Genomic DNA, 24,635 nt, shown 5'->3' on the forward strand with positions numbered 1-24,635 from the left:
AAATATCTTGCTACGTATCGCAAGAATGGACCCAATTTCTTTCATAGCAGTACCTTACAATATTCCAATACTGAAAATTTTCGTCCAAGAATGCCGAACTTGAGCGATCGCGAATTGAGCCTGGCTGTCAACTGCAGCAGCGACATGTGAAATTGTCCTGGATGCTGAGTGGAACTCAGTGCATTATGAAATCACCACCTTGCCATCTTCACTGCACTTCACGATTCTCTACTTCTTTCTTTCTTTCTTTCTTTCTTTCTTTCTTTCTTTCTTTCTTTCTTTCTTTCTTTCTTTCTTTCTTTCTTTCTTTCTTTCTTTCTTTCTTTCTTTCTTTCTTTCTTTCTTTCTTTCCTTCTTTCTTCTTTCCTTCTTTCTTCCTTTCTTTCTTTCTTTATTTTTCGCCCAGTGTACGGGTCACGTTCCCTCCGGCCGGCATCGCTCGGCCGTTCCTGTCTAATATATTGAAGTCCTCTCTCTCTCTCCCTCTCCCTCTTCTTTGCAGGAAGCATGGGGCCCGATTCGGCGCTCGGCTGGCTGGTGGTGGCGGCCAGCGCCTGGGTGGACCTGTGGTGTGCGGTGCTGCCCGCCACCAGCGGCGTCATCTTCGTGGCCATCGTCGCCGCGCTGGGAGTGAGCTACGGCCAGGCCGCCTGGCCGCTCAGCCTCATCAACACGCTCTACCAGCTCACCGGTGGGTCTCGATCCCTATGAGAAGACTGTCCCGTGGACTGACAGCTGTCGCGCTAACCAGACCGCACCCCTGGTGATAGCGTTCTCAAACACGCGGACCGCAGAGCCTTGCCTTTCGGCTCGATGACTCTGAGGATTTCAACCCTTGTTCCTGAGGACCGCCATTCTTTCTGCGTTTTTAGAGCTCAGCTCTTAAAGGGACTATGCAATGAATTAAAAGTCACTTGTAAATGTCTTCAGTACTTCGAAATGGTGCTAAGACACCAAATATGAGTCTTCGGAACTAAGCCGGCAATTTATTATGAATTTAAAAAAAACCGCGTTTTTTAAAATTCGCGGGTCGATCGGTGTCATCGTAGGGACCGACTTTTAAACTAAAATCGGGAAAATTGACGTCACTAGTCCCGTGACGTCGGCAGGCCACCACACGTTGTCATTCGCTCGAGCCACTGTAGCCACGACGTCACGGGCACGCTTCCGGTAGCCGTGAAAATCGTCTGCTCGAATCGCCGCGCGACCCCCTCGGGCAAGCGCGAGCCAGGGCATTGCCTTCACGCATATCTTTTCAATTTACCTCTGTCACCTCTTTCTGTCGGGAGTTCGGGAACCACTCGCAGTGCCTTTGTCGCAGTGACAAGCAAAGAAATCCGACATGCGCCACGATCCAGGAAGGCGAAGAGAGACCGGAGAGACGCTGCTGCTCGGGTGCTGGGTGCGACAACCGGAAGTCGCAAACCGAAGAACGTCAGCGAATGACGTATTCGTGGGCGGTACCCAGTCCCAGAGCTGCTTTCTTTATTTTTTTCTTGGTACTCCGCGCGTACGAGTTGAGGGGCGAGAGGAGGAGCGTGATTTTTAATCGGTCTATAACTTCGTTGTGATTAATGCGAGCTAAAAAATTCTTGCGCTGGGGTGACGAGTGATGGAATGCCTATCTCTCGTTTGCTTTACGTAATCTCAGTTAATTTATTGCATAGTCCCTTTAAGAGACACTGAAAACAACTGTATCGATTTTTTTTTTGTTAGCATTATCCGATATTTTAGCATTTCGGGGCTTTATTATTGCTTGTCCGGCAGCGAAATATACATTTATTGCTAAGATATTTATGTTTGAAGCGGCAAATGTTTTTCCCGCCGCTCTGGTTCAAACTGAGCACTCTCTAATGATCTAGTACCAGAAAAGTGACGTAAACGCGACTCTGTGATTGCTGGCGTGAGCTGTGCAGCCTAGCAGGAACCGAAATATAAGTTACCGCCGATCGGACGTTGAAGGCACCTTTCAGCCGCCGCTATCGTCGCTTCGGTTACGTTTACTCTAGCGTTACGATGGAACCCGTTCCTGGTCCCGACAACGACGTTAACTCCGGCCTGCATTTTAGCGAGCACAGCCCGACAGAGTGTGCGATGCTTTTGAGGGCTAAGGTGGCTGGACTGGCTTGGATATCAATAATGTTCGAGCGCCGAGGAGTCGGCAGGGTCGGCAGCAGGCCAAGCTACCGGTGCGGTAGCGGAGCTGCAGCAGGCACTCTATGGCACACATATGCTACCGCCCTGCCGTGAATCGGCAAGGCTGTTACGACAACCTACGACGTCACATTGCCCGCCCGTCCATTTGCCCGCCACAAAAGAAGCAGTCCCAGGCAAATGGACGAACAGAGTGCACCCGTCCACTTATGCTTGTTTGTGGTTGTGCTTGGCGCTAATTTCCGTCATTTGGAATCAAGTCCATGCAGTGCCACGCATGAAGATAGTTCAGGGCATTATATTAATCGGCAGTCTAGGCCACTTATAATATAATACCGCTTGTGTAACAAACACTGTCTGATACGCACGGAAGCGACGTGCGCGCTGCCACAATGCACATTTGGCCTACGGAACCGAGTCGCAGATGGAAAAAGCGTGTGGAGAAAACGCGTGCTCATCGAAGCTGCATTTCGGTAAGTTATGGCTTGGGCAGGAACTGGGGGGGTGTACTAGAATGCTGTTACATTAAGAAGCGTAACGGTACGAATGTCTCGTGATTTGTGTAATTTCTCCGCATCTTCAATTGTGGCACCCAGCTGACGCAGCGTTAGAGTGGTTTGTGAGTGCGTAAGCATATCTGCTTAGTTCTACAAGCTAAAAGCTCCATTCAATGGTGGTATCCGCATTTGCGGCTGCCATTATTACCGTGCCTCTCCCGTGCGGCGCTAATGGGGGCGTGGAGCGCGGTTCCCGACATGCACTTGACATCACTTTGTTTCGGATACAACAAAGAACTGCTCTTCCGCAGGTCCGGTGACCGGCGTGCTCATCGTCAAGGGCCATGTCCGCATCCTGTCCGTGCTGGGCGTGCTCCTAACGGTCGCTGCCTCAGTTTTCTGCTTCGTCCGATTCGACTTCATCGGCCTGCTGGTCTTCTTGCCGCTGGCGGGTGAGCTGTACTGGAGCGCCGACACGAACTTTTGGTCCGCGCAATGTGTTCAGTTTTGTAATATTTATCCGGGTGGGAAGTCAAGGAACAGGATGAAATGATGACAGATGAAATGATTTTAATGACTGCGGTCCCACCTCGAGCGATTCTTCCCGCGTCCCTGCCTGCTGCCTTGTCGTCGTCTTCGTAACAATACTAATAAGTCACTGCAGACTTCGTAATCCCGATATCGAAGTCGTGTTCAGCTGACTTTGGAGGCCCAGTCGAAGGAAGAGGGAATTTTTTACGAAGGCTAAACGACTTACGTCATGCTGCCTTCTTTTTGCTTTCTTCGAGTAGAGAGAGGCACCGTCACGATTGTGCTGCGTGGTACTCAGTATGCTTGTTTTGCGACATACATCGCTTCACCAACGTGGCAGATCGGGCAGTAAAGGGCTTCGTTTTTCGCTGACCAATTCGCCGCATAATGCCCTAGGACCGCAGTTAGTTTTCTACAAGTATATATCATATTAGCGAGAAGAACTGACGGGAATGTCACTAATTTCACCGGGGAGTACTGAAGAACGGAAACAGTCCATAAATATTTGGGCTGTCTTTGCAACATAGTTATGTTACACGTATGGAACGCGACTTCCTATTTTGCCAGTGGTGAAGAGCGTCGCTGAAAGCCAACGTGCACATAGTTAAAAAAATGCAGGCCAGTGTGTAATAATTTGCGTGTTGACGAAAATGTTGCTCTACGACCATTAATCGATCACAAGTTCGGTGGCCGGTCAGTCAGATGATTTCTTTTTAGATATTAGCGATAATGCTTTATCCCTTGGGCTTGTGCGCCCTTTATGGTGACCACGTGACTACGCCTACGCGCGTGCACAGCAGATGAGGTGGACATACACCAGCTGAGGCGACCGGAACAGAAATGGTGCTTAGCGCGAGCGCTGTTTAGCCGTAACTACTGCCACTGAACGTCAGCCTCAGGACAGGAGGCTTTGGCCTGGAGAAGTCGCGGCGATGAGTGCATGTGAGGATATGCAGTTGCTTGTCCTCGTGTCCCTATGGTAAAACAAGGAAGAAGCTGGTTTTAGGGTCAGTTTAACAGCCAGTCACACTACGAGCGCACCGAAGGGCGCTGCTATGGAAAAGATCTTGCAAAGTTACGATCTTCATCGCAAGAGGCATACACGACCCTATGGCATGCGACTCAATCCAAAGAGTGTTGTCTCATCGGCACCAGCGTCGGCCGCACGCGTGCTGTATTTCCTGGTGTGACGCTCGCTTTTTCTTCAATGAAGTTTACATTCAATGATGCAGGAATCAAGGATCCACCCATTCTCTCTATTAACCCCTTTCCTTTAAAAGTGAACTGCCATAGAGCACGATGTACGTCTAGGTTAAACCTAAAGTGATAAATTTCATATTTATTTTAATTTGCGCTGCGTTGCGTGATGAGAAGTTTCCTTTGCTTCCCGTGCAGGCATCGGCCAGGGCCTGTGCACGCCCGTGAACTCGGTGCTGGTGAACCAGTACTTCGAGAGGCATCTGTCTCGGGCAAGCGGCCTGAGCCTGGCGGGCGCCACGCTGGCCGCATTCCTCTTTCCGCCCGCCGTGACGCTGCTGCTGGAGGCGTACGGACTGCGCGGAGCGCTGCTCCTCATCGGTGGGCTCACGATGCACGCGCTGGCCGCCGTGGTGCTCCTGCGGCCCGCGCCCTGGACAGTGGGCGACGCGGCGTTGAGGCCGCGACCCCGACCGCGCAGGCAGCTAGACACAGGCACGCCCCACGTAGGCAGCCCCGACGAGCAGGAGTTCCTCAATGCGGCTGTCAGGATGAGCAAGGTCAGCCTGTTTCTCTTTTGCAGCCCGCTGAGCAATAGTGGGCACAGATGCCGGAAAGCTGCAGTTCGACTTGGAATGCTTTTTCGTCTGTGCTGAATGGCCAGTGTGTGGACACGTTCACCATTGAACGTCATGTTGCTCACAGTAGTGGCACAGAAGAGCCCATAGTGGCTGATTGGGCGATGTGGAGGGTTAGCCGCAGCACTAATAGCTAGTGCCCCCGCTATGTTTTTCAATCGCAGAAAAATAAGGAAGAAATTGTCACTACAGCCTGTTCAACGAAGGGGTCACCGCAAAAGAGAGGCGAGAGTACTGGGAGAGAGCAGAAAGAAAAACTTGGAGGGGCCACTTATTCTCCGCCTTAAGGGTGTGACGCGGTAGCCTAAAAGGTTAATTAATGCCCATATAGGCGGAAATGACCATTGTAGACTTTACATTCATAGAATCACAATGAAATGGCATGATACAAGGTTGACGCGAAGGTAGCCTTTCGTCGCGCCATTTTCGCGTCTGAGTGCATGCCCACGCGTTCAGCTGGTCCTATGTGAAAGAACACTGGAGTTTGTGCTACTACGCATCATGCCGATGACGCCCTTCCCCCTGAGAAGGTCCTTCGTACAGACACTGCCGCAAAGCTCAACTAGTTGCCTTCGTTGTGCAAAAAGTTAACAACAGTGTCACGCTCCGCTGCAGGTCAGCTCCGTGGCCATGGACGCGTCGGCCGCCGACCTGGCCTTCGTGGCCTACCAGCAGGCAGAAGAGCGCAGCGAGCCCCCCGAGGAAGAGGTGGTCATCTACGAGATGCAGCGGCGCAACCAGAGTCCCGTGTACCAGCCCACGGTGCTGACGTTGCCGCGCACCTTCACCCTGTCGTCCCGAGCCACGTGGACGTCGTTCCTGCGCAAGCCCTTCTACTACCTGCTGGCCGCCCACTGGGTGTGCTCCAGCTACGCCAACTTCTGCCTCCTCCTCACGCTGGTGGACCTGGCCCAGGACGACGGCGCCTCGTCCCTAGCGGCCGCCTTCCTGCTGTCGGCCTACTCCGTGGGAGACCTGCTGGGCAGGCTCTTCTCGGGCTGGCTGTCGGACAAGCGGGTCCTGAGCCGCGCGGGCGTCATGGCGCTGAGCTGCGTCATGCTGGCCGCCATCCTGCTGGTGCTGCCCCACCTGTCGGGCTACGTGGCGCTACTCGCCGCTTCCGTCATGGCCGGCTGGTGCGTGGGCAGCTGCGCAGTGCTCTTTTCGGTGATGCTGGCGTCCGTGGCCGGCCTGGAGAACCTCCCCATCGCGGTGGGCTTCACCACGTTTCTCATGGGCTTCGCGACACTGGCGAGGCCAGGTCTCATCTGTGAGTACCTCTTCTCAAGCATGGAAAGTAGCGGTGTGCGAATATCAAATTTTTCGAATACGAATCGAATACGAATACTTGGTTCCGAATATCGAATCGAATAATCAAGGACAGATGCATTTAACCACTACAAAACATTATTTGAGCACCCAAGAACATCACAGTTCAACTATCAGTGATGAAATGAACACAAAAGATGTGTGTGGCTGCACAAAAAGTATCAAAGGCTCGAACATTACTGATAGAAAAGTGGAAATATCAGATAAGATGGCTAGTACACAGCATAAGTACAAAAGCGCGTTGCTGGGATGAACATAAAAGGTTGTCGTGAAGGAAAACCGGCTGCTCCACACGGTCAGGCAGAAGTAGCTAGTTCCTTTCTAGCTGAAGCGACTTCTCCAGCCACAAAAATGCCCTCTCACTTGGCACTGAACTGGCACGTATTGCGAGGTATTTCGTGCAGAGCTCTGACTATACCAGCTTCGCAGGCATAGCCACAAAGAAGCTCACCAGCGTAGTCAGCTACTGCATGGCCCAACATTACTCATTGCTCTGAGCGCCGCTATATTGTTATGTCTCTTTTGATAGGACTTGCGGACCGAAATGAACGCCGGTGCTCGCAATAGAATATTTGGCTGGGTACGAATATTCGCGTCGGATCGAATATTCGAAACAACACGAATACTTAGATTTCGAATCGAATACTAATACTAAAAATATACTATTCGAATTATATTCGAAAATTTCGCATATTCGCACACCCCTAATGGAAAGCTTTTAGCTCCCGTTCTGGGCACAGTGAGGCGAAGAACGCACGGAAACCGCGGCGAACCTTACTCCGAACATGACACCAAGTATGATGACGTATTTATGGCAATGGCTGATGAGGGAGCCAGTGCAGCAAGAAACGATGCGATCGACATCCACACCGTGCGTAAAGGCATCCCTAGACGTGGTTGTGCAGTCTAACCCAATTTGAAGGCTATCCCTATTGCATCGGCCGAGCAAGACCAATAGTTATACTTTGGCATTGGCTAGTTGGTTCGTAGCAATGTATTTTGAATAAAGCGATAAAGTGTACAAGGACGCAGGAGGCGCATATAACGACAGCACCAGCGAGATTTACACGTGAATATCATTCTTTGCACAGACATCATGCACCTCATACGGATCAGTAAAAGACGATTAATTAACAGAAATTAACTAATAAACTTTTTATTTTTCATTTTAGAGGCCGAAGTTATGTTGCGATATTGATGGCCGTCAACATGAAAGGTTTACTGTTTTCAAATTTTTTAAAATCGTCAGTGTGGTTCTAAATATCGAACGTTAAAAATATGCACTTGCAAGCTTGTTGAGTTGGCTTTCCCGCATTACCTAATTTTAAAACGGCGTTGTTGCTCGTGATATCGCCGCCGAAATAGTTAACTTTTTCTACATCATCAAATACACCAAGTACGCCTGTATTATGGTGCATAAGAGGTGCGAGAGACGCCATTTTATAAATATGCTATGCGGGAAAGCCAACTCAACAAGGTTGCAAGTGTGCATTTTTGACGTTGGATATTTGAAACCACATTGCCGATTAAGAAAATTTCACCTTCGATGTTGACGGCCATCAATTTTAAAATACAATCTTGCTCGAGTAAGCGCTCGTGCACGCACGCACGCACGCACGCACGCACGCACGCACGCACGCACGCACGCACGCACGCACGCACACAAGCGCGTACATATTTCTCAGATGCTCAGTAATTCTGGCATGCATGTTTTCTATGGCATGTTAAAGACCTTTCCTCCTCTGCGCGGTGAGTTCGTGCCGCTGTTGTGCATGCAGCTTCGTTCCCTTTACTTCCCTTTTTCTTCTTTCAGCATTATTCCGTGACACCTTGGGCAGCTACGACGGCCTCTACATCACCCACGGCGTCGCCTACGCAGTCCTGTTCGTCGCCTACGTGGCGCACAGCTTGTACCGGGGATCGCTCAAGTGCAAGTCACTTCGCGAGGGCTGCTGAAGAACGGTGCCCAAAACGGGGATGCAACAAGGCCTCGACAAACCGTGTACCGCTGCTGCAGCTCATTCTGCGCACACTCTTCGCGCCTCGTGCGTCATACTCGTTCTTCGTATAGCTGCATTTAGTGAAGGTGCTTTGTGGACTGCTTGACTGCCGCGAACATTACATTGAGCTCTTCCTAAATGCGTACAACTGGTGCGGCGAGTGTGCGGTGTGCCGGTGGTGTTTAGTGGTTGAGAGATGAAGCAGTTGACACTGTGCATTGTGCCGGCTTATGGTGACGAGAGATAGCACTGTTACATGTACGCGACTGCAGTATCGCATGTGCACAGCCTTCCCGAAACTGCGTGGAACGCGAACCCGCATGCTTCACCGATCGAATTTTTTTGCTTTTAGATGTGTTTTGCTGGCAACAGCAGCACAAGCAGTGCGTGCCCTACGATGTCTCGAAATCGCACTTTTCGCGATGATTCACACTTATTTGTAGGCTTTTACTGCATGACAGGCTTTTGTGATGTTAGGCGTAAGATTCCACTGGTATGACAACTTGCCTCTCACTTCAGTTTCTGCACGGCGACCATCTAATTTAGCCTCGCCGCCTGTACGAGGTAGGTAAACTGGGCTAGTTGGAATTCATTCAAACTGCGAAACGGGACAGAATGACACAGCGCCAGTGTCAGTGAACATCAACTCTCCCAATTCTCACCATCTTTTCACAGGTAATGACGGGCTGCGAAGGGAAGGTGGAAATTTCTCGACAACGCGCGTAATGAATCTTTGCCGCGCTCCTGACTCGAGCGACGCCCGTTTACGATTTCGGTTCGTCGTTTATCTTAGATAGTGTGACGCTGTGACGTTTTACGAGCCCGCGATGGCGAGCAATCGGCGGCCCTCCGTACCTTCGTTTGCGCCCCTGTCCTTGGTGCGGTTGCGACGACAGCTAGGGACCGGCGAAGTGCGTGACTTAACGGTGGGTAACCGACGCACCGCTTTCTTCTGGTGTTATGCGATCTCTCTGCTCTGGCGCATGGACTGGCAGTTGTAAAGCATTCTCTTCGCATGGGCGCGTTGTACAAAAAATTAACTTCAGCATGTTTCGAACTGACGTGCCTGGGGCAGGCCCGAGGACATGGCAGAAAGACGTGCATGCGACGGGTCCAGTCTCGTGGCGTTCCTGCCCAAAATCAACTATCAGGACGCGATTGCCGTAGTGATATTGTACGGCGTTAGTTCTCAAGTGGCTCTACCTTTAGAAGATTTTATCTTCTATGCTGTCACTCCTCGCGTTTATTGGTTCGATAAGCGTTTGCCTGTCTACGGACGTAATCTCTGCTCATTGCTTTAATGTTTTAGCGCACTCCTTAAGGCGCGCCTTTAGCGATTCTCAATGTTCGTTTGGCTTTTGCATGCGTGGTGGAATGCCTGAATGAACTGAGGAGTGCACTCGCTACAGGCATATTTTATATGAAAAAGAAGACGGAAACCGAATGGCAGATTTACAGAAGCCAACGTAGGAAAAAAAGACCTTGTTTAATCAGGTTATTCTGCAGCTGCCATTGACACTTTCTGCGCCACTTTGCACGACCATATATGTGCACCACATTTACATCAGGAAGCTTGGATCGGATCCAAGAATCGCTCAGCAACAACTCCAGTCTACTGTTGACACGATGTAAGAGCGGCTCCTCGCTCGCTGCCGCATATCTACTGCGAAATGAGCTTTCTTACGCTTCATTGGAAAGCTTTACATTTCTCTCAGTGGTGAGAGTTTTGCAGCGATTGAACCGTCAGATATATTTCGTTGCGTTTTGCTCGATGCGTCTTTTTTTCCCGATGTCTGAATACGGTTTAAGAGTAAATTTTGCGCATTCCTATTCTTTCCGCACTTCGCTGATGAACACCACCTCGGGCTCCTCAGAGCTGAAAGGGAACATGTAAATGGCGGACGCATGGTTACGCGTTATAGCCGTACATCATTATATCGGGTGCCCACCCGTTGCGAAGGGTTAGGTCGCGACATCGCCATTATCAGCGCTCGCGTATTGCAGGGAAGGTGTGGTGGCGTGGGGGAAGGTGGCACATTCAGGAGACTTGCTTACATTACGCCTTTACCATGTTTGCCTTACTACGGCAAGAGCTACACAGCACTACCTCTAACAGCAGTGGATAAAAGTGGTGTCTTTGACGATGGAGCCTGGCATTCGTCATGGTCACATGCGTGTCGCCGAAATCTGTGGCTTGAAACGGCACTGGTGTGTGCTGATTCAGTGTGTTTTATGAGTCGATAGCTATGCGATAGCGTTCCAAGCCCCGATGCACAGTCCAGTGCAAGCTAAGAGGAACAGCTACTAGAGAAGAACTAGGAATAAGATCAAAAGTACTTAATTCACTGTTACTTGTTCTTCACGTCTGTCTGTGCTTTACATATGTGATAATCAGTTATTTTGATAAATATGCGCAGCTAAACAGATGTCATGTGCACCTCTGCTGGTCTCATCTTAAGGGAAAGAAGGTTGATTAGTATGCGCCAAGCCTGCAAATACACGCTTGATATAATGTGCCCCGTTATCACATACGCTTATAACTTAATTCATGGATTGCATCTTCAGGTCACGATGGTAGCCTAAATAAACTGAAAACATGGAGACAGAAACCCGTCAAACAACTATAGCCAAGTTTTAGCATTTGCTGTTTTCAGCAAACTTATAAAAACTAATTTAAATCAAACCTCTTACCTTTGCAAAAAATATAACCTACGCCTTGATTTCCAGCAAGCCATAGGTAAGAATTGTACCGAAAAGCTCTCGTAGCGTAGAAAAAAAATATAGTATACAAATTTTCGAAAATACGGAGAACGAATATGTATAAAGATGGACTTTTGATTTATGCTCGGTTCTAATCTCATCTTACGAACATGACACCGACTGAAGATGTCAAGAACAAAATGTTCTCTGTCCTACCTTTTTGTCCCGTGCTTCCACAGGACAGTATTCTAGGCGCGCTGCTGTTTCTGATATATGTTTAATAACATACTACTTAGCTGGAAATAAGTAATAGTGTATGTTAGTGATACAGCTGATTTTATTTTAGATACGTCTGTAGATGAAATAGAGGAGAAAGAGAATATACTATTTACGACTTAATATATTTTCGTAAACATGACTTCTCTAGATTAATAATGAAGAGACGAAAACCATTCTGTATAGACTAAAAGTCATTACGGGAACCAAGCTTATCCTTAGGTACGGAGGCATATATTATGGTTAGGCTTAGAAAAAAAGTAAGTATAGTTATCCATTGAGTGAAAAGTCCTCGGAGTTTTATTCTGCAGGACTTCTGACACAAGATAAACATGTTGATTGTCATCACTCGAAAGTGGTGTTCATGTTGCTCTTACTGCATGAGAGAAACGAATACTGCCTTTTGAAAATCGCTTATGTATCCCCATTTCCAGCTCTATGGCTCACAACAGGGTTTTAAATTTCGCCAAAGCTTGGTGCGTGCTGCCAAAGAAAGTCATTCTGCATATCCAAAATGTGCCATATCGTTTTCTTACCTGGGAGCTGTGTGCTAAATATTGTACTCGCTCTGTATTCTGGCTTTTCATATATAAACTGTTATTGTGGCACAAGTCACGTTTACCAACTCGCAGATCTGCAGAAGAATCCTAACGTGCCGCTTACGCGTCACAAAGTAGACGGACGTTTACGCGTCACAAAGTGGAAGCTCCCAACACAACGTGCCTACTGTTACATCATATTGTTATGTTGCACCTTGCTTGTGTTGTTGAATGAGTAATATATTAAAGAAGTGAACCTCGGTTATTTGTAAAATGAAGAAACGAGGTTGTTTTGCGAGTCCTAATCGGCGCTGAGATGAGCTGCTCGTTTACTGCGTCCTAATATATTTTTATTGTGTGCATTTTTGTATATGCGTATTTATGTATTTGTAAAATATGCACGTGTCTATTTTCGCCTTTTTAGTTTCTTAACTGAGTCTGCACTACCAGATTTTCTTGTATTGCGTCGCACAACCTACACTGCTGTGTAAGGGTTGGGGTTGGGACTTTTGTCAACCTGTGTGTACAGCTTTTAGCCCCGAATGCTCCTTTCACAGAAAGGAAATAAAATCTTGAATTTTGAACAGTAGTTATGTCCAGTTTTATTGTCTTTGTTTTTCCTTCTGCGTCTTACTGCAGACCTTATATGGACTTTGTTTCGTTTCACGGCGAGAGCCGTTTATGGGAGTCCACCCTGAGTCATCGTGTAACTGAAGCTGGTCGCAGTTGTAGTCGTAGCTGTTCTTCTTTGGCTTGGCTTGGTACTGTGTCGATCTGCTTCGGTGCAAAGGCAAGCCAAGTCAACGCAAGAAGGAGGAGAGAGAAAAAGACGAAAAGGGGGAGAAAATGGACGGAACTGTCGTGGAAAGAGTAATGAAAAGAGTGAAACTACCGGCTAAACAAGGTTGCGGCTTATCTACAACGTGACGCCTGTCGTACTTATCATACTTATACCCGTTTTGACTTACGTTGGCTTGGCGCCCCACCTGATCGTAGCCGAGCCAAGGCGGGCCAAATCAATACCCAAGCCAAGAGTGAGAGACAAACGAACAAAAGAAAGCAGAAGAGGAAGACAAGGAGAGAGATTAAGTAGAACGTGTTGTCGGGCTAGTTGGTTGAATACTTCAGACATGGCAGTTGCGCGAAACACACACACAAGACAGGTTACGGGACGAGCGCAAACTTACAACTGATTTTATTCAAAATACAAGGCACATATTTAAAGGAAGAAAAATAGAATGCACTTTGAGCATGCGCATCGAGATTAACATGATGTAGCAATCAGAAGCATACCAAGGTCTGAACTTACATCGTCTTATCCAGAAAGGCTACCTCACTATTGTACAGTGCAACCGAAGAATCACTGATACATGCTTGTCCTCTTTTCTTTATGAAATACGCTTCCATCACTTCCCGTGCAACTGAATCTCGACTTTTGCCCAGAACTCTGATCTCATTAAGCCGTGGCCGACAGTGACTGCAGGACAGGCAATGCTTTGCCAAATTTGATCCCTCCCCCGTTGTTAACGATAACCCATGTTCCCGTGCGCGATCGTTCAAGCAGCGTCCAGTCTGGCCTACGTACGTTTTTCCACAAGTCAGTGGTATTTCGTAGACAACTCCGACGGCGCATTCTGCAAAGGGCCTAGCGTGCTTCTTGTCACAACCACTTTTCTTTGTTCCTTGATTGGTGATGCGGGGGCATAGCTTTGCCAGTTTGGACGGTGCTGTAAACACCATTGGCACATTGTACTTCCCCGCCACCTTCTTCAGGTTGTGTGACACCTTGTGCACGTACGGCATGACTACTGGTTTTGCTTTGCTTTTCGCCCTTTGCCGCGCTTTCCCTTTCATCTTTTGCAGTAGCGTCTCAGCCACAGCCGCCACGATCGCACGGGGGAACCCGGCAGATAAAAGCCTGCTGACCTGATCATTAAAACTTTCCTGCACTCTGTGAGGACACGATTTCATGAGGGCAGACTCTAGACACAGAGCAGCATTCCCTCTCTTCACAGTTTTGGAGTGCTCCGAACTATAGGGCAACAGACCTTTTTGGGCTCTGGGACGGTACAACCAGCACACACCATTGTTCGAAAAGATAATGTGGATATCTAAAAACTGCAGGCAGTCCCCCGAAGGCATTTCATGAGTAAAAGTTAGACCTTTACCATGTTGCCTGAACTGAAATAAAACCTCATTCACCATATCGTGGGTCGTCATAGCGTGGTGGTTGCTCAAAAGAACTAAAAAATCATCCACATACCTAAAAACTTTTAAAACCTTACTGCCATCTAGGGCAGTTGTCAGTGACTGGTCAATACGTGATAAAAAGATGTTGGTTAGTACAGGTGCTACACATGAACCAATGCATATGCCACAGCGTTGCAGATAATGATCTTTGTCAAATGAAATAAAAGTGGTACTAAGGTAAAATTCCAGAAGTGTCATAAAATCATCTAGGGACATGCCTGCAGAATTCTGGAACGACACTTCTCCGTGTTCTTCCACACATTCCCTTACCGATGCGAACAATTCCGCGTGTGGTACTGAGTAGAAAAGGTCTTCTACATCCACAGAAAACGCGTACCCAATTGAGTGGTTGTGGCCCAGATACTCTGTGACATCTTTTGAACTCTTTGTGCCGAAAGGGTCGTTTACACTCAGTTTGTTCAAATGCTTAAGAAGGAACTTGCTAACCAGGATCTGCCAAGAGCCCTTTTCACTAACAATTGTCCGGAATGGTATGTCAGGTTTATGAGTCTTTGCAGTAAAGAACACATTCAACGAGTTGGATTTGCACTTGCCGATCGCTGCAGCCAACTGTGAGAGGCCCAAGTCCTTGCATAACCGCTCCGCCTTGCTCTTCACCCTTGTAACGCTGCTCCTGACCTGGTTGAAGTTCTTTCTTAGTGCTTGGGCTGCCTTCTCATTGTAGGTACCGGTGGGCATAACGACAAATCCTCCCTCCTTGTCGGCCTGCAACAGTTTTAGGTCGTTCTGCCTGAAGAAACGGACCACAGCTCCCATTTCTTGATGCATTTTTGCGGAAGAAGGCTTGCCAACCGATCTCGACAGAGTATCCACGCCTTCTAAAAGGCATCTCTGCTGGTTCTCGACATCTGTTTTTTTGGCCACTCCCCGATTCACCGCCAGCAACTCGTGGGCTTGTACTGAAGCTTCATAACTATACTTAGGTCCCTTCTTGAGTATAGTGGAAATCTTCTCAGGAACCTGCACGTCGCCCAACACCGTCAGGCCATGATTGGTGTGAAGGGCCGCCTTGCTCATTCTCTTCAGTTTCAGCAGATGGCGAATGGAGTAGTTCCACCAGTTCTCGGTGATCTGTGCGGCGAGACGTCTATGCACACGTAACATGTGCTCTGCGAGCCGCTCTGGATACTGGGCATAACAGACAACTCGTAGCCAGTCCTGGAATAGCCGAACTTGCCGCCACATCTCGGATCTCAGTATCTTGCACACACGCTTGACATGTCCAGGCGACGCATTAACGCTTCCAAAAATTGCACTTACTTCAAAAGGCGTCAATCCCCTCTTGAGACAGAATGTGAGGTTTCTTGCTCGTACAGTAGAAGCGATTATGTTCGAGACCAAGGCGTCCACTTGAGGGTAGGATGAAGGAACACATAAAGATGGGCCCGCTGAAGAAGAAATATGATTAAGTAGAACGTGTTGTCGGGCTAGTTGGTTGAATACTTCAGACATGGCAGTTGCGCGAAACACACACACACAAGACAGGTTACGGGACGAGCGCAAACTTACAACTGATTTTATTCAAAATACAAGGCACATATTTAAAGGAAGAAAAATAGAATGCACTTTGAGCATGCGCATCGAGATTAACATGATGTAGCAATCAGAAGCATACCAAGGTCTGAACTTACATCGTCTTATCCAGAAAGGCTACCTCACTATTGTACAGTGCAACCGAAGAATCACTGAATCTTCCTTTAAATTTCCTTTTAATTTTAATGAAGAATCTTCCTTTAAATATGTGCCTTGTATTTTGAATAAAATCAGTTGTAAGTTTGCGCTCGTCCCGTAACCTGTCTTGTGTGTGTGTGTTTCGCGCAACTGCCATGTCTGAAGTATTCAACCAACTAGCCCGACAACACGTTCTACTTAATCATATTTCTTCTTCAGCGGGCCCATCTTTATGTGTTCCTTCATCCTACCCTCAAGTGGACGCCTTGGTCTCGAACATAATCGCTTCTACTGTACGAGCAAGAAACCTCACATTCTGTCTCAAGAGGGGATTGACGCCTTTTGAAGTAAGTGCAATTTTTGGAAGCGTTAATGCGTCGCCTGGACATGTCAAGCGTGTGTGCAAGATACTGAGATCCGAGATGTGGCGGCAAGTTCGGCTATTCCAGGACTGGCTACGAGTTGTCTGTTATGCCCAGTATCCAGAGCGGCTCGCAGAGCACATGTTACGTGTGCATAGACGTCTCGCCGCACAGATCACCGAGAACTGGTGGAACTACTCCATTCGCCATCTGCTGAAACTGAAGAGAATGAGCAAGGCGGCCCTTCACACCAATCATGGCCTGACGGTGTTGGGCGACGTGCAGGTTCCTGAGAAGATTTCCACTATACTCAAGAAGGGACCTAAGTATAGTTATGAAGCTTCAGTACAAGCCCACGAGTTGCTGGCGGTGAATCGGGGAGTGGCCAAAAAAACAGATGTCGAGAACCAGCAGAGATGCCTTTTAGAAGGCGTGGATACTCTGTCGAGATCGGTTGGCAAGCCTTCTTCCGCAAAAATGCATCAAGAAATGGGAGCTGTGGTCCGTTTCTTCAGGCAGAACGACCTAAAACTGTTGCAGGCCGACAAGGAGGGAGGATTTGTCGTTATGCCCACCGGTACCTACAATGAGAAGGCAGCCCAAGCACTAAGAAAGAACTTCAACCAGGTCAGGAGCAGCGTTACAAGGGTGAAGAGCAAGGCGGAGCGGTTATGCAAGGACTTGGGCCTCTCACAGTTGGCTGCAGCGATCGGCAAGTGCAAATCCAACTCGTTGAATGTGTTCTTTACTGCAAAGACTCATAAACCTGACATACCATTCCGGACAATTGTTAGTGAAAAGGGCTCTTGGCAGATCCTGGTTAGCAAGTTCCTTCTTAAGCATTTGAACAAACTGAGTGTAAACGACCCTTTCGGCACAAAGAGTTCAAAAGATGTCACAGAGTATCTGGGCCACAACCACTCAATTGGGTACGCGTTTTCTGTGGATGTAGAAGACCTTTTCTACTCAGTACCACACGCGGAATTGTTCGCATCGGTAAGGGAATGTGTGGAAGAACACGGAGAAGTGTCGTTCCAGAATTCTGCAGGCATGTCCCTAGATGATTTTATGACACTTCTGGAATTTTACCTTAGTACCACTTTTATTTCATTTGACAAAGATCATTATCTGCAACGCTGTGGCATATGCATTGGTTCATGTGTAGCACCTGTACTAACCAACATCTTTTTATCACGTATTGACCAGTCACTGACAACTGCCCTAGATGGCAGTAAGGTTTTAAAAGTTTTTAGGTATGTGGATGATTTTTTAGTTCTTTTGAGCAACCACCACGCTATGACGACCCACGATATGGTGAATGAGGTTTTATTTCAGTTCAGGCAACATGGTAAAGGTCTAACTTTTACTCATGAAATGCCTTCGGGGGACTGCCTGCAGTTTTTAGATATCCACATTATCTTTTCGAACAATGGTGTGTGCTGGTTGTACCGTCCCAGAGCCCAAAAAGGTCTGTTGCCCTATAGTTCGGAGCACTCCAAAACTGTGAAGAGAGGGAATGCTGCTCTGTGTCTAGAGTCTGCCCTCATGAAATCGTGTCCTCACAGAGTGCAGGAAAGTTTTAATGATCAGGTCAGCAGGCTTTTATCTGCCGGGTTCCCCCGTGCGATCGTGGCGGCTGTGGCTGAGACGCTACTGCAAAAGATGAAAGGGAAAGCGCGGCAAAGGGCGAAAAGCAAAGCAAAACCAGTAGTCATGCCGTACGTGCACAAGGTGTCACACAACCTGAAGAAGGTGGCGGGGAAGTACAATGTGCCAATGGTGTTTACAGCACCGTCCAAACTGGCAAGCTATGCCCCCGCATCACCAATCAAGGAACAAAGAAAAGTGGTTGTGACAAGAAGCACGCTAGGCCCTTTGCAGAATGCGCCGTCGGAGTTGTCTACGAAATACCACTGACTTGTGGAAAAACGTACGTAGGCCAGACTGGACGCTGCTTGAACGATCGCGCACGGGAACATGGGTTATCGTTAACAACGGGGGAGGGATCAAATTTGGCAAAGCATTGCCTGTCCTGCAGTCACTGTCGGCCACGGCTTAATGAGATCAGAGTTCTGGGCAAAAGTCGAGATTCAGTTGCACGGGAAGTGATGGAAGCGTATTTCATAAAGAAAAGAGGACAAGCATGTATCAGTGATTCTTCGGTTGCACTGTACAATAGTGAGGTAGCCTTTCTGGATAAGACGATGTAAGTTCAGACCTTGGTATGCTTCTGATTGCTACATCATGTTAATCTCGATGCGCATGCTCAAAGTGCATTCTATTTTTCTTCCTTTAAATATGTGCCTTGTATTTTGAATAAAATCAGTTGTAAGTTTGCGCTCGTCCCGTAACCTGTCTTGTGTGTGTGTGTTTCGCGCAACTGCCATGTCTGAAGGAGAGAGAAAGAAGAGAAAGGGAAAAAATGGAGGGACGTTGTCGGGGAGAGAGAAATGGAAAGAAGGAGGGAAGAATGAAGAAGAGGCCAAGGAAATGGAGGGATACCACGGCTTTCGCAGATTGTTTTATCCAAGCGATAGCCCAGTTCAGCCAGTTTTTTAAATATGTCAAGTATGTACATGCTTTAATGCTCCGCCTGCTTTTGTTTTATTGTGCATTGATGTTCTTCTAAAGTTCACTGTTGCGGGAAAGGAGGCGAAGATATCCCTAACCTTTCCGATTGATCAAAACGAATTTAACTACTGGCTGTGTTCGTCGGTTACTGTGCGAGGTGCTAAGTTTGACAAAAAATGAACAAAAACAAACGGACAACGAATAAGACGAGGCGGTTATCAGATGTAAGGGCGTCTGTTTCTTCATCTTTAAGTTTTGTCGATGTTAGTCTCCTCTATTGCAGAATGGGGTTCCGGATAGCCGCTTCCGGGCTATCCTTGCTTTTTCGTCGGTTATTTCCACTAGAACAAGGCCAGGAGCCTCGCCCACATCTAGGCAGAAAACAAGTTTTTGCGCTTCAGTTAATTGTGCTCAGCTCTCCCTTTTCTCGAGGACGTATTCTGGCTTCAGAAGAGGCCGATGGCACGCTCACGCAACTTTTAGAGCCTTTTAGCGACACTGGGGTTGAGGGAAGTAACACGGTAGACACCCTTGTCCGAGAGTTCACGAATCGGAGTGCCGGTTTGCTGCCCGAACCCTCCAGCACTCCAGGATCTTACGGGGAGGCAATGAAGGCGTTGTGGGGAGCGCGCAAGAAGTACTCGGCTCCAGTGGACGACCTCAACAGAGAGCAGGCCACCGCGCTGAGACGACTGCAAACAGACACCTGCCCAAGCAAAGCCATATATCATAAAATGTGGCCGAATAGATACGCGAAAGACTGCGTGTGGTGTGGGGGCCACGCCACGACGTACCAGGTCACCTAGGGCTGGGGAAAAAAAGCCATTTATTGCTCAAGATAACTAACCCTAGTCCATAGCTGTGGGAGGCCTTCCTGGCTGACTCCGGCCCGCGCCCACAGCTTATTCTGGTGATGAGGGCCAATGGGATCCTGCTGTAGGGAAGACCGACCACTGAAGCTCCAGATCTATCTCTCCTCCACCCCCTATGCCCTAACTCTTTTCTTCCCAAATAAATGTTTTTACTACTACTACTACTTAGCATAGCGGAGGCGTACTAGTTGCTGACCGGACAATGGTTGCGCACGCGCAGTGATCTCGTCGCTTCTACCACTTTTGCGTGCGCAGCCGGCGTCCGGTAAACCGGTATACATCTAGGTTAGTACGTCGCCGCTATGATAAAAGTCCCTTTAGTCAGCAACGCCAGCGTGCTTTCTATCCGCGAGTCGTAAATTCCGCAGAGACAGGCAACAAAAATCACATGTTGCTATCCGTACGCCTTTGATGATGCCCCTTCAAGACGAGGAGCCCCCTGAGTCGTTGCTGGTTCTTACAAGGCTGAAAAAGTTTTAAAAATTGATACGTGGTGATTGTGGGCCCTCGTGAAGATTGGAATCATGCAGGAAGCCGACAGGGCAGTCACTTGTAATGCTGACTGAGAGCGTCTAACAGCCAGTATCACGAGCTTAATGGCGTGACGTGAAACACAGTTTGGATTTTGAAGCTGGTTACGTCCTCATAAGAATCAGCCGCGTCATGTCCACTGCGAGGAATAGCCCTCGCTCTAAGCTCTCCACGTATTCTTTCTTGTCTTGCTCCAGGAATGCCACCTTATCCCTGCAAACTTAGTGATATCATCTTTCCATGTGACTTTCGGCCGCCCCAGGCCGCCTACGTCTTCCTTTACTTTCATCGTATTACAAGTTATATCTAAACAGCACTCTGAAATTTAGCTTGCTTTACACGATAAGTCGCGTCCCCTTCTGCCCTTGGGCCACAATTATACTGCTCGATTAGGCTTAACTATGGTGCGGCTGTGGATTCAAGCAGGTGGCAATAAATCCCGGACAGGGGACCCCACCACGTTCCCCTAATTCCCCCCCCCACCCTCCCCCTTTTTTTTCCCTCATTAAACCTTTCCATCATCATCAAGCAGGTGGCATGTTGCCGTGCGGGTGACCCATGTCGGCGGCCAAGTCCTGCTGCTGCGGCTGGTTCGCCTGCGCTGCCGTGGCGGTGATCCTGTTCTGCGAGGGCTGCCTGCTTCACGCCGAGCCCGCGCTGATTCACGGGCTCGCCGAGTCGCTCCGGGTGTCGAGCAGCGACGCCGCGTGGCCCCTGTACGTCGCCAACGTCGCCAGCGCTTTCGTAGGTAACGGTTGCGGAGTGTCGACGTCGACAGATCTTCGCTACTAAGAATACGAAAGTTTAACATCAAGCGTACATGAAGCGTACATGAAGCGTACATGAAGTTTAACATGAAGCGTACATGAAGTGTACGAAAGTTTAACGATAAGTGCGAACACGTCAGCAGAGAAAGTCGCTTGTTCGCCTGCCTTTCGTAAAATAAGCCAGACTACGAGCTGTTTGGCAGCCTGTACGCCAGCTGTACAACAGCTGTATCTTACCGATACTCATTAATGGGGCAGAAACTTGGAGGCTAACGAAAAGGGTTCAGCCTAAGTTAGAAAATTGGACAAGAGACGGGCTAGACTAACAACTGAAATTCTAATTCAAAACACACTGCCGAGTAACAGCCGCGCATGCGCCAAGCCAGCATAGATAATCTGAGTATGATAATTCAAAAAATCTATTTCCTTTAAAGCCCTATAAGTGGTGTACTTACACAGGAATTCCCTTGTTTAGCTGTCTGGAAGGCTTGAGGAAAACAGCCCAGGAACAGGGACAAGAGAAAAGAAGACGACGGGACAGGCGTCTTCTTTTCTCTTGTCCCTGTTCCTGGGCTGTTTTCCTCAAGATGTAACAACTCGCTCAACTCGCCGTTTTATCTGGAAGGCCTCAATGATTTCGCGTGCTTTACGTGTTTACATACGGTTTCTGTAAGGCACGCGCCATCTAACGATAACGGTTATCGAGCCACAAATCGAAGATACGCGGCTCGGCAAGACTAGAATCGGAACAGTTCCGCTCTTTATTACATCTGCATCACGACAATGAAAACTTGTGAGGTGCGCCACGAAGTTCACTGTTAGGAAAACGCTACGGGTGTCCCGCAGAGAGAAAATACTGGAATTTCACCGTCAACAATAGTGGCGACGCCAACGCGACGGGGGTAGGCTGTGATATTTTCCATTTGCGGGTTACTTTCCACGTACGTGCATGGGCGAAAACAGTGCACTAGTAGTTTGAGGAGGATGATAGGGGATTGTCAAGAGATAGCTTTTTCATCAAACAACCTATGCAGGTAACTGGTGATCGTAAACTACGATACTGGACGTGCGGAGCCCATTTTGGTTGCTTGGGTCCTCAGGACTAGTGCCTACAGATTGTGTGTGTTGGTAGACAGCTAACATCATTATATGAATTATATATAAAAAGAAATTCGCAGGTCCGGTTGCTGGATTCCTGAGCAAGATCTGGCCAAGAAGGCTGCTTGTGGCGGGTTGCTTGGCGGCATGCTTGTCCGTCGCCTGCTGCTATGTCGTCGCCGGAAAACTGACGTACTGGACGCTGCTAGCAGGAGTTGCTTTCGGTAGGCCTGGCGTTCGAGATTACTTGCTTCTTTGTCAAAAATATCTGTGGAGACGTCCGTTTTAAGCAGTGCAGTGAACATGCGAGACGTAACAGGGGATGCTGATCGGCAGTGCGGGCGGCTATGACTCCTGTTGTTCAGTGAAAAGTGCATCACCAAGAATTTGGCCTTGAAAATCACGAAACAAAAGCCTAAGAGATTAATGCGTAGTTCTAGAAATAGAATAGAATATAGATCTATTTGAAGTGCATCCGCGTACAGTTTAGTTTTTCAGGGTTTACCATCCCAAAACGGCTCAGGCTATGAGGACAGCCGTAGTGAAGTGCTCCGGAAATATCGACCACCCGGGGTTCTTTAACGTGCACTGATTTCGCACAGTACACGGGCCTCTAGCATTTCGCCTCCACCGAAATGCCACCGCCGCGGCCGGGATCGAACCCGCGTCTTTCGGGTCAGCAGCTGAGCGCCATAACCACTGAGCCACCGCGGCGGCTTGCATCCACACGCACTTCAGGAAAGAGGAATACAAGGGAAACAGCATTAAAATTCACATCAGGATCAAAATTGCCGCTAAATTCGCTGATTCTTCAAGGGATCACAGAATACCCACTGTGACCTGCCGCCGGCTTATGAGCAACCTGCCTACCGTGGTAGGCGGCAGTTAAATTAATGATTGACCGAGAACGATCAACTGGCCTTGTGACGTATCACAACCTTCCCCCTTGCTTGTTAGCAGCATAGTTTCTAGACAGCAACTAAAATATCGTTAGTGCTCTTGTCTGGAGCAACCCGGGGGCGTCTGGTGTTACGAAATTCGCTGATTGGTCGAGAGGGATATGATGTCACAAAGTCACGAAATCCCAAATGAGGTTTGACGTCTCAAGGTCACGTGACCCCAAGGGAACCAATCACAGGTTGCTACGTACCAAGAGGAAGCAAATTCAAAAATGAACCGATATCAATAATTGGTACATCAAAATCGAAATAGGTTTGGTTTGGTTTATGGAGTTTTACGTCCCGAAGCGACTAAGGCTATGAGAGACGCCGTAGTGGAGGGCTCCGGAAATTTCGACCCCCTGGGGTTCTTTAACGTGCACTGACTTCGCACAGTACACGGGCCTCGAATTTCTCCTCCAAGGAAATTCAGCCGCCGCGGCCGGGATCGAACCCGCGTCTTTTGGGTCAGCAGCCGAGTACCATAGCCACTGAGCCACCGCGGCGGCAAATCGAAATAGAAAATGTGCTTAAAATGTGATGGATACCTGCTACTGATGCTAGGAGACCGAATATGGCGGTTGATAGACCGACAGTTGGAAAGAAACTGACGCAGACACGCACAAAAGCTGCAACAGAACCTGCGAAAATTGTGAAACCGAACCGTATCGCATTCCACGCCTAATGTTACTTATGCATCCCCATAGTTCTTGATTCTGAGTATTATGAAGGGTAACAACTGCGCTCCACTACGCTATAAAATCTGCTTTCAGCCGTATCGTCGGCAGTAGGCGCAAACATAAAAATGGCGCGCGCGCAAAAAAAAAAAAGAAAAAAAAGCGTAGTACTTTCTAGGATGGATCACAGATGGCGGTAGCTGCACTTTGGTGGCGCTCAAGTTCTGCGGCTGCTGAGCGCGCCCCCATTTTCGGCCGCTTCTGTTCTCAGAGATGGATAGCACGCTTTGCGTTCCTTTCTGCTTTGGCACCGTGAGGAGCCCTCGCTGTCAGTCGCCTTTCTTCCAGCTAAATAGCGCGCTCGGCGATCCTCGATGCTTCTGGAGTTGAGAACGAGCTGCCGCGTTCGGCTGCTTCTCTCATTCGTGATAGGCAGCGCGCTAAGCGTCCCTGGATTAGAGTCACTAGAAAACATTTCCCCTGGATGCTTTCGGTGATCGACGCGACGAAGCGCTCGCCTGTTTGTCTCCGGCTTTAGAGACGCATTGAGTCGCCGTGGTCGCCTTCTCACCTGCCTGTGTGGCTAAATAAAACCTCCTTTGGCGACACTGGCGAGCCTTTCTATTTGTTAACTCATCCGTATCTGTGGCACGGACATGGCAGCAACGCTACTGATTCAGAGGCCTCGAATCCAATTAGAACATATGGTGAGATACGCGGCGGATATGACAAAGTGGTCATAGGCATAGGAAAACGAAGAAGGTCTATTCATCCCGGCTATTCATCCCGGCGCTGGTTTTAATGCCTATCGGGTCAGTGGTAGTGGGAAATTTCGGCAGGTTTTTTTCTGCTAGACTTACCATTTAGATAGAACACTTCGGAATTTCTCAGAAAAGTTCGGGTTTAGGTTCGAGACAATTTTCGCTTTGCGTTTACTGTGAATGGTATCCAAGAGCATGTCATATTGAGGCCGCATTGTGCATCGCCACGCTCAGTGCACGTGACAGCGACAGCAC

At 48.5% G+C, this 24,635-nt stretch overlaps 3 protein-coding genes across 5 annotated transcripts in view; 2 read left to right on the top strand and 1 right to left on the bottom strand.

Moving 5' to 3' along the window:
* The window catches only part of LOC149364913 (monocarboxylate transporter 12-like), a 26,657-nt gene extending 14,207 nt beyond the window's left edge, over positions 1-12,450 (top strand). Inside the window, exons 2-6 of the mRNA XM_089574881.1 lie at positions 503-691; positions 2,963-3,103; positions 4,578-4,939; positions 5,633-6,287; positions 8,160-12,450. Of these exons, the coding sequence (XP_089431007.1) occupies positions 508-691; positions 2,963-3,103; positions 4,578-4,939; positions 5,633-6,287; positions 8,160-8,302 (1,485 nt within the window). The 5' untranslated portion in view covers positions 503-507 and the 3' untranslated portion in view covers positions 8,303-12,450. The remainder of the gene's footprint in view (positions 1-502; positions 692-2,962; positions 3,104-4,577; positions 4,940-5,632; positions 6,288-8,159) is intronic.
* The window catches only part of LOC149364912 (uncharacterized), a 112,692-nt gene that overhangs the window by 58,126 nt on the left and 29,931 nt on the right, over positions 1-24,635 (bottom strand). The window lies entirely within an intron of this gene.
* LOC149364914 (uncharacterized) overlaps positions 9,194-24,635 on the top strand; it is a 19,981-nt gene continuing 4,539 nt past the window's right edge. The window contains exons 1-3 of one of the 3 annotated variants that reach the window (XM_089574880.1): positions 9,194-9,272; positions 20,672-20,887; positions 22,085-22,228. In XM_089574880.1, the coding sequence (XP_089431006.1) occupies positions 20,698-20,887; positions 22,085-22,228 (334 nt within the window). In that variant the 5' untranslated portion in view covers positions 9,194-9,272; positions 20,672-20,697. Of the gene's footprint in view, positions 9,273-20,668; positions 20,888-22,074; positions 22,229-24,635 lie in introns of all 3 variants that reach the window. The other 2 variants (XM_089574878.1, XM_089574879.1) reach the window with 2 other exon arrangements.

This window comes from Amblyomma mixtum, chromosome 2, assembly GCF_055824585.1.
Source record: "Amblyomma mixtum isolate Tamu chromosome 2, ASM5582458v1, whole genome shotgun sequence".
NCBI lineage: Eukaryota > Metazoa > Arthropoda > Arachnida > Ixodida > Ixodidae > Amblyomma > Amblyomma mixtum.